The following is a 13,902-nucleotide window of genomic DNA, read 5'->3' as shown; positions in this document are numbered from 1 at the left end:
TATCGAAATATTGATGTACTACCTTAAGTCATAATAAACCGAGTAATACACACTTTTAGATTGATTAGTTAAGTAAATTCAATAAAATTGGCCTCTTCACATTGAAACGCAATTATTAACACACCTTTGGAAATTCAAAAGCTTAGATATCCCTTAAAGAAATACTCTGGCTTTGTTGCTTTAAAATTATATAAATTTCAAATTTAAATATCTAACTGCAGTAAGTTTCCTAATTACAATCAAAATTTGCGTTTCTCATAAGTTTTGGTCACACGTTGGAAACGATTTCGAAACGGTTTTGGACCACTTTGGAAGAACGGTGTTACGTCACGAAACCGATTTCCAAACCCTTTGAAACGGTTTGAAGATAATTAACGCGGTTCACACTAGCCTTTGAGAACCGTTTTCGACCGTTTTGGAATGGTCAACTTGTTTTTTTAGCCAGTTCGATAGAGTGATCGTTGAAAAATGAAATTATACTTTTCAAAATTAATTTTTATTTCTCAAAGTCTCTAGTGTGAACACGTATTGAGACACTAGAGACTTTGACGAAAACGGTTTGAAGCCCCTTGAATCGATATGAGATAATGAGAGAAATGTGAACCGAGCTTGAAAGAGCTACAGATTTTCGAAAAACAGTCAAATTAATGAAATATTAAAATGACGATCATGTCAAATCTCATGAAAATTTTAAAATCCCTATCAAATCTCACGAAAATTTCCAAATCCTTATCAAAGTTCGTTAAAATTTCCAAATCCCTATATCAAATCTCATCCAAATTTTCAAATCCCTATCAAATCTCATTGAAATTTGCAAATCACATATAAAATTTGGAAATTCTGCAAATTTTGTAAATAGTCTTAGTCGATAATTCAAAATAACGGTCAAAAACGCCGCCGATCAGTTTCGTAAAATATTTTTCGGCGGCGTAATCGTCGGCTATTTTCAGTATGGAGATACAGGTCGGAAAGCAGGCAAGGCTGCCAGATTTCGATAGACCGAAAACGGCCAACTCTCTCAAATGTTTTCGTTTTCAAAACGAAAATTTTGCGGCGTAGCTATCGACTAAGACTATTTATGAAATTTTGGTCAAATCTTGAAATCTGGACGAAAAGATTTGAAGATTTTCAAATTTCGTACGTATTTTAGACGCTTTAGTCCCATTCGACCGAAATCCCATTCGACCGAAGGCGGTTTTTGAGGTGTCCCATTCGACCGAATTCCGCCGAAACGCGCGGTTTTTATGTGTCCCATTCGACCGAACGCTTTTATGTGTCCAATTCGACCGAACGCTGCTATATAAATTGGCTTTTGCTATGTTTTCAATTTAGTTACTGAAGTCGTTTGCAATGGAGCGGATAGCTAATAAAGGAGGGTATTTATACATCAATGATAATTATTTATTCCGTCTTAATAAAAAGAAAGATACAAATTGCTATTTTTCTTGCCGAAACGCGATGTGTAAAGTAAAAACTGAAATAGTAAACTTAACCAACTCTAACCTAACCTAACCTAACCTAACCTAACCTAAACATGGATCTTCGATAGTACATACCTTATAAATAAAATACCAAATCACCCCGCCAATTGGGCTACATTTTAAAATTCTTTCGGTCGAATGGGATTTCGGTCGAATGGGAATAAACGTTTTAGACGAGTGTCGGACCCCTCGTCCTATCCAGAAGGAGTAAAAAGAGTAGCCCTAATACTCCGGAAAAAGCGAATAGTTTATGGGGCAGAGTAATTATCATCCCAGGAACAGGCGAATAAAATGTTTTATGGTAAAAAGAGTACACTTTTAGTCCGAAAACAGGCAAAAAGAAACCACCTATAAGCTTAGTTTCGTGCGTAGTTTAAATTTTGTTCAGAAGTATCGCCGCCTACCGACCGAGTTCTAAATTGAATATATGAAAACTGTCTGCTTGTTCAAAATTTCCTCTGCACAACAGCTGAAAGTTTCAACCGAAAAACATTGAAATTCAAAAGTTGTCTGCTATTTTTTAACATATTTAGTTCCCGGATATTAAGGCAGATGGCGCTATATTTCCTAAGCTCGAAGCCTATTAGCATCGTTCAGCTTCTGCGAAATTGGGTTGACCTACCAGGAATGTAGAACTTCCTACTCCCTGTAATAACAATAGTTATTCCAAAAAATTACTAAATAGAGTGGTCGATATCCAGATACTGAATGAAAATAGAGTTCTATCGGCGATACCAATTAAATTGCAGCCTAGGTGTCAAACACACTTAAATGTGATCCCTTAAAACACTTATTTGAATATCATACATTCACCTAATATGATATGTACCTAATAACTTTAGATAGAATGTTGGTTTATCTGTCTACTTGCAATTGTATTCATAAGTTATATACACCATCAGGAAACTATACGTATAGGTATACACTTGGAATGTCTAAGGAAGATTTTTACGGCCGTGATGAAGCTCGTAGAAACGGGCGTGTCTTAAAGCGGGAAAACTCACGAGAAAAACTCTGGCGCCTCGCTACCCTCATTCGACGAATACTCGTCATTAAGCCTCGTCATGGTTATTATATTATTAGCTTACCTGATTATCTCTTTTATAACCATACAAATACCTGATATTAGGTATCACTACACTTCTTTCGCGAAGAACATTATAATTACTTTAAAATATTAAGTACGATAACAAATTGAGGTTTTTAAATCCATTGTTTTATAAGCCTTTTTTTGCGCGGGAAGATCGCCTATTTGTTACCATGACGACGCGTTCTTTTCGCGTCAAACCTCGAGCCAATGAATTTGAAATGTCGTGTTACGTCTTACACTTGACGTAGTTAAGCCCCGCCTTTTTCTCGACGCGCTTTCGTATCACCGTCCCAATGGAACCTGAGACATTCCAAGTGTATACCACTATACCTCTATAGTTTCCTGACAACATGAATGTATTCATTTCAACCATGAATATCGAACTGCATTAGGTAGTCTAGCCTCAGGAACCAGGATGGAAGGAGCTTAGTAATTATGACATTGGGAACGCGCCACCGCTCAAAAATTGTATCGAAGGGCAACGATTTGAAACTTGACTAGTTTTCAGTGCGAAGGCTTAGCGAGAAATTTAGTTTAAAAAATTTGAATACACATCGTTTTGATTGAACGAAAATAGGTAAGCATATTAACAGAGTCTATATAGATAGACTCTGATATTAATAATAAATTTCTTTATTTATGATTATCAAGTAATATTGTTAAAGTACAGGAATTGTTCAAAGAATTACGAGTCATTTTCTTCGCCGGTTAAATCACGCAATCCCGGAAATGTTTTGCGGATGGAGTCAACGACAATCGCCTGTCTCCTGATTGGTTCAAGTGATTACGTAACACGTAAAAGGCACCGCCCATTTTAGCCCCAGATGGTAGAAAGAGTAATGATATAGTTCGATATTCATGGTTGAAATGAATACATTCATGATACACTTAATCGATATTATTGACAGTTTTCGGCTGATTCAACCGAGGGGTAAGACACTCTGCGAACTCGGTGTACACTGCCGTACCTTTGACAGTGCTAAATGGAACTCTCGAACTCTTGAAAATATGTACCTTTAACAGTGCTAAATGCACGAACTCGGTGTACAGATTATCTGAGACTGTCTTACCCAAGGGCGTATTTAAGGGGGGGGGGTTGGGGGTTCAAACGCCCCCGCCCCCCCCGAAATGCTGAGATGACCGGGGGGGGGGGGGTGCCTAATGAATATCAGTGAAATTTTCCCTCAAAACCCCCCCTGAAATAAAATCCTGGATACGCCCTTGGTCTTACCCCTCAGATTCAACCAGAAAACGTTCTTAATTAAGCGCTCATGTTGAACTTGAACTACGAGCCAACAAGAGATATACAGCTTGGATATGAATATCGAATAAGATAAAAACCCCTGGCTAGTAAAGAAATTTAATGTGAGGAAAGTGTGTGCTAACAAGCCACGTTAAGTCTTTTGAGAGGTAGGACCTATTTACAACCGGTCTCTTTGAAATCAGGACTGTCCCAATGACACTTCTCGCCTTGTCTACTTCTAGGTAAATTTCCCGTACCCGCGATTGTACAAGAGTAAAATGCTTAATGTCAGTGGCGCACCCAAAAGTTAATTAAAAGTGGGGCCCATATGCTGTTTGGAAAGTCCGGATAAGAAATAAAAAATTAATGTAATTTCCTACGTTATTGTGTTGGCCCAGGGCCCCTTTCATGGGTGAACCTATTGGGAGTACCATGGGATTACAATATTTGTACCAGACTAAAGGTATGTATCGAAACGCAATTAAGCTTGCCGTTTTGTTGGAAAATGTTCGTAAAATCCTGAATCATTAGAACTAATGAATTTTATCAATTTGCTAATGTCTGCTGGTAAGAGCTTGTTTATTTATTCCTAATATTTTAGTAAAAAACAGGGCTATTCGACAACATTATTCTAATTTTTACGTTTTCGAGTACTTGAACATTTTGAATCAACAACCGGTAACAAAACAAACATTTTAAAATCGCCAAAATATTTAAAATAATTATTAAAATGAACAAACGAAAACTAAACGGATTCCGACATGATTTAATCAGTTTGCCCATGATTGAATTATCCTAAATCAACAAGCTCTTAAAAATTTCGTTGCCAGGGATAAAAATCGAAAATTACAAAAAAATAATGATCCGTCAAAAATGACAATGCGCTATCGAAATATCAAACTATCGATAGTATTGATCAAATTCAAAATCGTGGCGATCTATTATGCCGACGCAAGCGATTTTAATGAAATGCTTCGACGTACGGTCGATGGTGCCAAACATAAATCTGTATTTTACGTCCGCTGCATTTAGTTTACGTCTGCTGGTAAGAGCTTGTTTATTTAGTTTATGATTTGACTAAAATACCGGATATAGCGTAACATACTGCCACTACTTAAAATTGAACTTACACAATCTGCAGTTTGATATTTTGGTATCCACCCCTTCTCCACAAGAGCATTGCCACTTTTGAAGGATTGAGATTTTGTCATTTTTAATTTTTACAGAATATCCCTCCAGGTTACCTTTTTTTGGGGCCGAACAATACTAGTGTTGTAAGTCGGAAAATGACCGTAGCCTTTTTACGGAAAAATTTCCGTATTTTTCCGAAAAAATTTAAAAAAAATTGCATTCCATGATTGGTCTAATATATTATTTGCAAATTTAAATAAAGCGGCATTTTCGCTTCATTTTTTCGAATATAAAAGCAAAACTAAACGTCTAGACTAGTTTAAACTGATTAACAATGTAACACTATTATTGTTTTGTAGTAAATTTACTGTTATTAGACATTTTATATCGATAAAAAGTTAAAAACTATAAAAACCCTTAAAGGGAATATAACCTCAGGTATTTGGTGTGGAACACCAACGCTTGCAGCTCTGGCCGCTCATGCCTTTGGCTTTAAAAACGTTTGGCGCCACTGTACAGGGACATTTGAAAAATTTAAGGGGTCTTCCATAAAGATTGCTTTGCAGGTTATATTCCCTTTAAAAAGTAATTTATGTTTAAATTTTTTATTTTTCCGATTTGCGGAAAATTTTATGGAAATTTTTCCGCATTTTAATTTTCCGGAAAGTTAACAACTTTAAACAATACCTTCAACCTCTGAACAGGAATCCGAAGATGCTGCTCCAAAACTAATTCAACCAAAATACCCCACCTGAAGATTTCAATAAATAGACAAATTACAAGCATTAATTTTTATTCGTAAAAAACTTTACAATATTTGTTTTACTAAAGCAATTGAGTGTAAAAAAAGTTTCAATCCAAGTACTACCGTACACAAAACTAAAAAAAACCATAACCAACTCTTTAGTACTAATATTATATAAAATTAACAAATTGAAACTTTTAGAACTAAACTACCGAACTTCTAAAAATTAGAAAACATGGCTAAAGGTTGAACGAAAATGACGCTCATTTACTCGAGCGCCAAGTTCTCGAAACGGACCTTTAGGAAATTAACATAAAAATAAAAAACACTTTCATTACTTTTTCAAAATCAATGTACGTGATAATTAAAAAATAACTACGCAATAATGGTTTGTTCGTAGAACATACCTAACAATATATCATGGATATATAGGATAAACACTTCGCTTTTATCCGAGTTACGATTTCGGAAACTTTATTTCAAAATGAGCGAACTCTGAAATCAGTCGTCGCGATACCGACAATCACGGAGGCGTATCCCCACCGGGGGGCGACACCTAACGGCGCTGTCGGAAACTAACTGAAATCGGCTCAACTCGTAAAAGATTCGAAACTTACTACGGAGCGAAAAAAAAGTTTTTTTTTTAATAATTAAGAGAATATGAATGTATAATGACGAGATAACCGGTGTTAATTATAACAATAACCGATTTCGAATTAAATGTTTGAGGAAAATGATTAATCGATATTATAAATGAAGATAATCGAGAGCCGGCCTCGATTTATCAAATTGTAAACATTCGTAGAAAAAACAACAACCGGAAGACGCGCGATAAATAGACTGGAGAAAAACTCCCCGAGGAAATAGGAGGAAACGGTACCTGCGCCTGCGCAGTGACTGAAAACGACAGAGCTCGTAGTACCATTCCACCCATTACTCCCGCGTCACTTCTATTCGCGTGATAAAGTTAAAAAAAAAGATACAATGGTAGAACGACGTAGAACCAGCTACGAGCGGGGAAGAATTGGTACCCGATGGTTCAGTATGAACCTTTAAAGGCAATACGGGTGACAGAACTGGTAGACTAAACGTTGCGAACGTTCAGTCTTCTTCATGATACCTTTCTTGTAGTACTGGCGAATGGAACGACTTAACTTGTCGTAGTTCATGGCGGGCCTGTTCTTCCTCTTGCCCCAAAGACGGGCCACACGGACGGAATCCTCGATTTTGAACACGCCCTTGCTGCGGTCCAACCAACGAATGCTACTACCGTACAGATGCGATTGATTCAAGAGTTCTTTCAAAAACTGCCAAAGGTGGATGTGAGAATGCGAGCCGGGTCGACCAGTCGAGCCAACCGTGGTTGGCAAACCGACCGCGGTTCCGCTCGTCGTCACCCTCGTGTCCATTTCCGCGCTGTCGTCGCTCGCTTCGTCTAGATCAAAGAATAATAATTACGCTTAAAATGGGAAATATATCCTGTTAGTTAAAATGATAAACCGACTACATTTACGGAGATTTCGCGGTGCGTGGTGAACGTAATAAGCGCCGAGTATAGAGTAATGGCAGTGCTACGTCACACGACGTCACCCATGCTTTTTCCTATTCATAAAAAAATTGCGCCCACAATGGCGGCCATGGCCAAAGCTACGGAGTGCTACTACTCTATTCAGAAATCACGACCGGAAACCTTTACATTAAAGGGACAGATAATCATTTGTAAAATTCGGTTCTAATTTAAGGTAGCACCTCCCCTTCCGTACCTAGTGATAGCGCGGTATTATTCAAGTCCTATTTAATGATTGTGGCACTTTAAATTTAAGTTTCAATAGTTCTTTTTATAAAATAACCTTGCCCATCTTGTTGAAATGTTGCCTCCCCGCTTCAGCTGTGGATCCGTTTTCTCTCTCACTAAAGAGCTTATGAACTCATTCTTAGGCATTGGCTGGACTATTCCAGGGCAACATTTCAAAAAGTTGGGCAAGCGTAAAGACATTGTATAAAATCAACTATTAAAATTACCTACTTGAAAGGGCAATTTAAGGGACCTTACGGTAGGCTTAAATATCTAAAGTCGTATTTAAACAAGTTTTTCGGAACTTAAAAGGAAGCCAAACGGTTTTTGAACAATACACTAAAAAATATTTAATTTTTTTTCACAAAAATATTTTTCCTAGAACACCGTTGACGCCATCGTAATCGCAACATTCACCGGAACAAATTATAACTACGGGGGATTTTATTTTATACGGACAAATTTTCCTCGAGTTATGAAAAAATTCCCCTTTTGCAAATCGCCAATTAATTACAATAATTCCTAATGGATGGAAAAAATATTCATCGAACGGATGGGCGTTTTGAAAGACCAATATTCTCCCCCCGCGCCTATCTCGAAAAAAAAACCCACTCGAAAAGCGAGTTGCGATGACGTCAACGCTGAACTAGTTGGAGACATCGCCATGACGTCATAGTTACAAGAGGGCGCCATTATAAAACTGGTTCTTTCTCCACCTTGGAGAAGACGCCCGTTTTCGAGATTAGAAAAAAATGGCATCGAGTTTTACGAAAATAGCAAAAAAAAAAAGGTTTCGCTAAGTTGGCGCGTATTCGTTTTGCTTCAAAATTGAACCCTTTCAAGTGGGTTCTTTTAACAGAAAATGGGTCAATGGAGGACCTTGCTACGCTACGCGCGTGTTCGACCGACCGTGAAATTATCATAGACCATCTTCGGCAACCCAATTTACGGGGAAATAAAGTGTAAAAATAAAATATTTTTTTCAAGCATTTTTATCTGGAATGTTGGCTCTAATAGCGATATTGTTCATAAGAGTGTGACCTTTAAATCGTGTTTTAGCTACTGAGTGATGCTAGTGACTTTGTTTTAATACAAGTTACGCTAGATTGGTCGTTGTTAAAATGGTAGTAGAACTAAAATGGATGTGGCTGGCGTTGAGAAGATTCAAATGTTAAATCTTTCTTTGAAAATCGGAACGACTTCTCTCTAAAGGTTGTTATCTCCAAGGTTATCTACGAATTCAAAAACACAAGGAACGTTCAACCTCTTAATCCCGCGAAACCACCTCTAAAAAAATCCACCTTTTAATTTATAATTCAAAACGATAAGAGGCGCGTATCTGTTTTCCAAAAGTTCAGCCGGCCTTTAGAACACGCTGCAGACGACGGTTGAACTGTCCCGCGCTACCCGGGTGCAGGGTTCAACCGAAACGCTTACCAAAAGAGAAGGCACGTCTAGCTACCGCTTTCACGCGCGCGCCAAAACCTTCGGCGAAGTTCGCCATTTAAAATTGTATAATTCTTTGGACGCGAAGATCTGCAACCCCCTCTTGCGAGGGCTGGAACTGGTTTTGTATTTTGCAGAAACCGGTCTCCGAATTTTCGATTAGAGTACTCCTAAATTTATTAAGAATTTTCAGGGGGTGCTAAGTCTAGGGCTTCGCCAAGATCATGGACGTCGCTTTGGTTCCCCCCGTGGCCTCAAGGCGGAGCCACATTCCTTCTTTTACAGACGACGCCTCGAGAGAAATCGGCGCCATTTTTTCTCCCCGAGCTAAAAAAAATGCTAAAATGATCGTTTTTGATTCTTAACTTAAAAAAAAAACAGGGGAGAATTCAAATGCGGGTTTGGCAACTTGGTATAAGGTGCAATTTCGCCAATAATAAGTTCTGGGGGCGCCCTACCAAAGATAATAGGCCAATTTATGTTTGAGAAAATGTAGTAGACACTAAACAACCAGAGGTCGTTAGATGGGGTAATTAGTAAACATTCTAACCGGACATAGACATGTCGGAGCCACCAGGGGTAATTAAACTACACGGGGTACAGGAGACTCAGTCAGCGATATTTAGGGGAAAAACCAACTCCCTTTAGCCACGAAAGACTAAAATTTTGTTAACGAACTAACGAAAATCGCGGACGAGCCCTTAATATTTGCAATCTGACTGTCATTAGGTAATGATAAAATATTTACCTTCGCTGGGTATTCCCTCGCTGTTGAAATCGCTGCCAGCAGCGTTGGTGGATATTTCGGGAACAACGCTAACACCGTCTCTGGGAGAAGGACTGGAAGCGTTGAGACCAGGGTAGAAGACGGGATGCGTAGGCGACACATGGTTTTGCGCGTTGGGTGACAAGGAACAAGGTTGCTGAACCGGTAAAGAAGGCTCCGAGTGCCAATGATTGAGAATGGCACTCAGGTCTAAGAAGGTATCGTCACCTTTGAAGGTCGCGCCGTGAGGCGGAGACGCTTGGTGTTGCTGCAGATCTCCGGCTGTAAAGGGACCAAAAAACCACCACGATTAGATTAACCTAAGACTCTAAAAGCTAATGGCATTCCCCTAAACAGTTCATTTACCATTTTTCCATATCTCCAATTGCGCGTAGAGAATATCGCCACAATGTGGAGCGAACCTGCGCAACTGTTCTTCGGACAGCGCGCAGATTGCGGATCCGTCTAAACGGAACCTGTCCAATTGGGTGATCGGCGGGAGATCATATTGACGCAGGATCCATCCGATCCAAGAAAGCGCTTCTTCGGCGCTCCAGCTTCTCGGATCTAACAAAATCAAAACAAATCTTGAAACCCCTGGTCGTAGATGGGGCGCCAGAGTAGGCGAATAAGAAGCGAACCCTCACCGGAGCCTATGCCTAAAACGCCACAAGCGGCGCTGATGTCCTTCGAAGCCTGTTCAACGGCTAGACTTTGAAGTTGCTCGATCTTCTCGATGGACAAATGACAGGATTGGTGGTTTTGTACTTGTAAATTAGGTTCTTGTTTGATGTCGACGGTTCTGAAGAGGCAGTTGTCCCTATACGGGTCGAGGGTTTCTCTTTTGATGTCCGTGATGAGGTTGGGAGGCGAACCGGGCGAGCTGTCCCGGTAAATGGGATTCTTATTGCAAGGCACGTTCACGTTTGAGTATGGCGGCGAGGGCATCAAGTAGTTCTGTATAGACGGTCTTCGGACCGCGGCGGCGTGATGTCCGTTGGACGGCGTCGTAGATTCGCTCTTGGGCAAGAAGTCCTCCATGTAAAATCGTTGAGAGCAGAACGAGCTCTCCATACTCTGGCTGTCAGGGAAGGAGAGGGTGCTCGGCGTGTCGGGTTCCTTCAGCCAGTCGAAATCGGGTATGTACCAGTTCTCTAGTTCAAGCGGGCTGTTGGGTGCTCCTTGACTCGGACTCGGAACAAGTTGAGGACGCTACGTTTAAAAGAACCAAAGGCAGATGCTCAGTTTAACAACAAGTACGAGTTTGCTCGCACCAATACTATGAACATGGTGTTTAAATAAAGCTTTCAACTACTAAAAGCGTTCCCGGTATCGTAACCCGAAACCTTGTTTCGTAATAAAACCACGCGATCAATAGGGTTAGGGGCAGTCAACAAGAGGGTGATACAAGTTCGTCATCAGTCATCGGCGTGGCGAGGCTGCGTTTTCTAACAACATCAATTTCATTTTGGCCAAGATATATCACTTTCGGTCTGACGTGTAGCCATTAAGCCCCCGCAAAAATATAACATATGGTTTCGATATCTGGAAGCGAAAGCCAAAACGGCTAGCATTCTTTCGTCAACGCCTGCCTCTTACGACCCCAACACGTGTTCGTTTCTTGTACTAAACCTACCATTGATTACGGCGGAAAATTTAATGTTTGAAAAAAGTAGAACCTTTGGAATGGAATCTGGAACTTTCACCATTTAAAAAAAATGGAATACGGGACTAAGGCTTGTATAGGAAGATTGGGGCTAGATGTAGACTAACATTCAGACGGTTTTCCGTTCAATAGACCAGTGGGAGGGATTGTGCGCCACCGTGAAAGGAAATAAAAATGATAATTGTTCTGCAGTATTTTATTCGAATTGCTGAAAAAGGAAGGAAGACGTCCATTGTCCAAACGGGGGCGGAAACGCGACCGTTACGGGGGGGGGTCGTAGTTTATTGTCCACCGACCCCCTCCCGCGATAACCCCAAGCTAAATAAACTCTTTAAAATAGATTTCCGTTCGTTCAATGGCGAATTTTTTATCTATTTAAGGGAGATGACGCCAGCCTAGTGTCCAAATTGTACATAATGTAAAAACCTAAAATGGAGCCTGTATCAATGGACACCCTACTAAACCGTTCAAACGTGCGTAACGAAAAAACTGGTTTATCGCGGTAGATACCCTTGAATTCGGATTTTCATTTTATGATGTTTTCCCAACGAACGCCTATCGTCCAAAACTCCAAATGAGAAACGCATTTTTCCCAAGTTGAACTTTTATTTTTCGTTGGCCTGATTTAAATGATACCGCCGGAGTAATTCGGGCTACCAAAACTCGGTTTTGCGACGAAGCCAATAAATTACCTTAAAAACTACATCTACACCGTTCCAATATATTTCTGATACGATTAGAGCCTCCTTTTAGCTACGCGAAACCCATCTTTAGAGAGAAGAGAGAGAGAGGTACCACTACCACCAGGGGGACTTCAATTGGGGGCTGTTACATAAAAAAAAACTAGTGGAGTAACATTCCTTAGGGGCACGGCCATCGAAATACCCCCTATTTTAGCACCCCCCTCATCGCCTGGCGTCTCAGACGACGAGTATTATAATGAACCCATTTTTATTCCTTCGCTACTTGGGGCTGTTATCTATTTTTCTAGATCGCTTTTTACCACTTGTTTTTACCCAGAGAAGAAGAAGAAAATAGCCTCGGGCGTGCTCTGATTATACCTTGACATATCACGTGTGGGTTAACGTACTGTTACAGGGTTTCTTGGCAGCGTGGAGTTTTAATTATCCGACACCACCCCGGCCGGGTGGGATGGAGAAGGTTTTAAACGGGGAGGGGGATTTGTTAGCTCGTTTCGCAACTATTCGGTTGGATAATTAATTTGAACGTGACGTCATTACGTTTCAATCGAAGACGCCGTGGCTTATCGCGGCGTTCCCACTTTATTGGTTTAAAAATAGATTTTTAAATAATATTATCTTTCCAATAAAACACGAATGCGTTCGGTAAAGCGTACAAATCCTTGATGAACGGAGCGCTATAAAAATTGACGTAATCAAATAAAGAATCGTAATGAAGGTCAATTGTCACTACGAAGCTGGTAATACGGAAAACCTTGGGCTAATGTAATTGTTATTGAAAAAAATCCTTAAGTCAGTAAACTAATATGACGCTTACAAAACGTCAAATATAAATGATAAATTTTGAAGGAAAAATGATACTTCTTCTATAGCTTTCGAGTTTGTGGCATTTTAACACCGTGGCTTACAAGACATTCTAAAACAAATTAAACAACCAGCACGAGTTACTTAAAAGCCGTACATAGATTTTAAAATTATTTTAATTAATTTATATTATTTATTAATAAATTAATTATTAATTGTTAGTTCACAATATCAATCAATACTAAAATGAATTAACATCGAACGCGAGTTACTCGAAAAGCCTAAATATTGACTTAATATTATTTTCAAAAAATAAATTTAATTTACTAATAACAATTATAAATGAATAGTTGTCGATAAATGTACAATATCAACCGAGTTATAAATACAATTTAGTTTAAAGAGAATAATAAAATAAAGAGCATTTACCTGATTTTCGTTTGTTTTTGAGAGTGGCTGGCAACGGAACATCTTGCTCTCGCGGTGGCTTCTACTGGTCTGAAGTTGTTTCCCCAATTTCATCAACAGGTTTTCGGAGTGCCCCCCTTCGCGAATGCCCCTCCTCTTAATGTTTCCAGTACGCCAGACGACACGAGGCTCTTAGAGCCTCCATCACAATCACATTTTGCCCCGTTTGGCAAAACGCTCGCGCCCCCCACTTCCCTCATCTTTCGAGAATCGGTTCGCCAATCGCGATTCGTTATTTCATTGACGTCATACCGCGTCTCTTCGAGGGTGTCGAAAAGGAGATTAAAACAAAGCGATAAACTAAACAGTCGGTAGCCAAAAGTTGTTTTCCCTTCGTATAAGAAAAATAATCAGTCGGTATACAAAATACAAGCGATTGATTGGAGGCAGTGGGCAGCGTGCTAATTTGGGGTGCTATCGGGCCGGTCGTCACCGAGTTTAGCGGTAGTCGCTGGTGTTTTGGGCACCGATAAGAAAATGTTTATTTGATAAAGGAACGACTGTTCTACGGATAATTTATTTTTTCGTTACCTACGAAGGCAATTGCTTCATCATTACCTTGGAAA

General features: G+C 39.6%; 1 protein-coding gene across 1 annotated transcript; it reads right to left on the bottom strand.

Moving 5' to 3' along the window:
* Window positions 1-5,745: 5,745 nt before the first annotated feature.
* On the bottom strand, window positions 5,746-13,418 carry LOC149948111 (DNA-binding protein D-ETS-4-like). Its single transcript, XM_090172969.1, has 5 exons — window positions 13,298-13,418; window positions 10,345-10,909; window positions 10,064-10,264; window positions 9,680-9,979; window positions 5,746-7,125 (listed from the first exon to the last, which is right to left on the bottom strand). The coding sequence occupies exons 1-5, from the start codon at window positions 13,388-13,390 to the stop codon at window positions 6,743-6,745; spliced, it is 1,542 nt and encodes a 513-aa protein (XP_090029095.1). The 5' UTR covers window positions 13,391-13,418; the 3' UTR covers window positions 5,746-6,742.
* Between the last annotated feature and the right edge of the window lie 484 nt (window positions 13,419-13,902).

The sequence above is a fragment of the Leiobunum rupestre genome, chromosome 4 (genome assembly GCF_980474605.1).
Source record: "Leiobunum rupestre chromosome 4, qqLeiRupe1.1.hap1, whole genome shotgun sequence".
Classification (NCBI taxonomy): domain Eukaryota; kingdom Metazoa; phylum Arthropoda; class Arachnida; order Opiliones; family Sclerosomatidae; genus Leiobunum; species Leiobunum rupestre.
The sequence above is the reverse complement of the archived record's forward strand: the minus strand, read 5'-3'. Positions and strand labels throughout refer to the sequence as shown.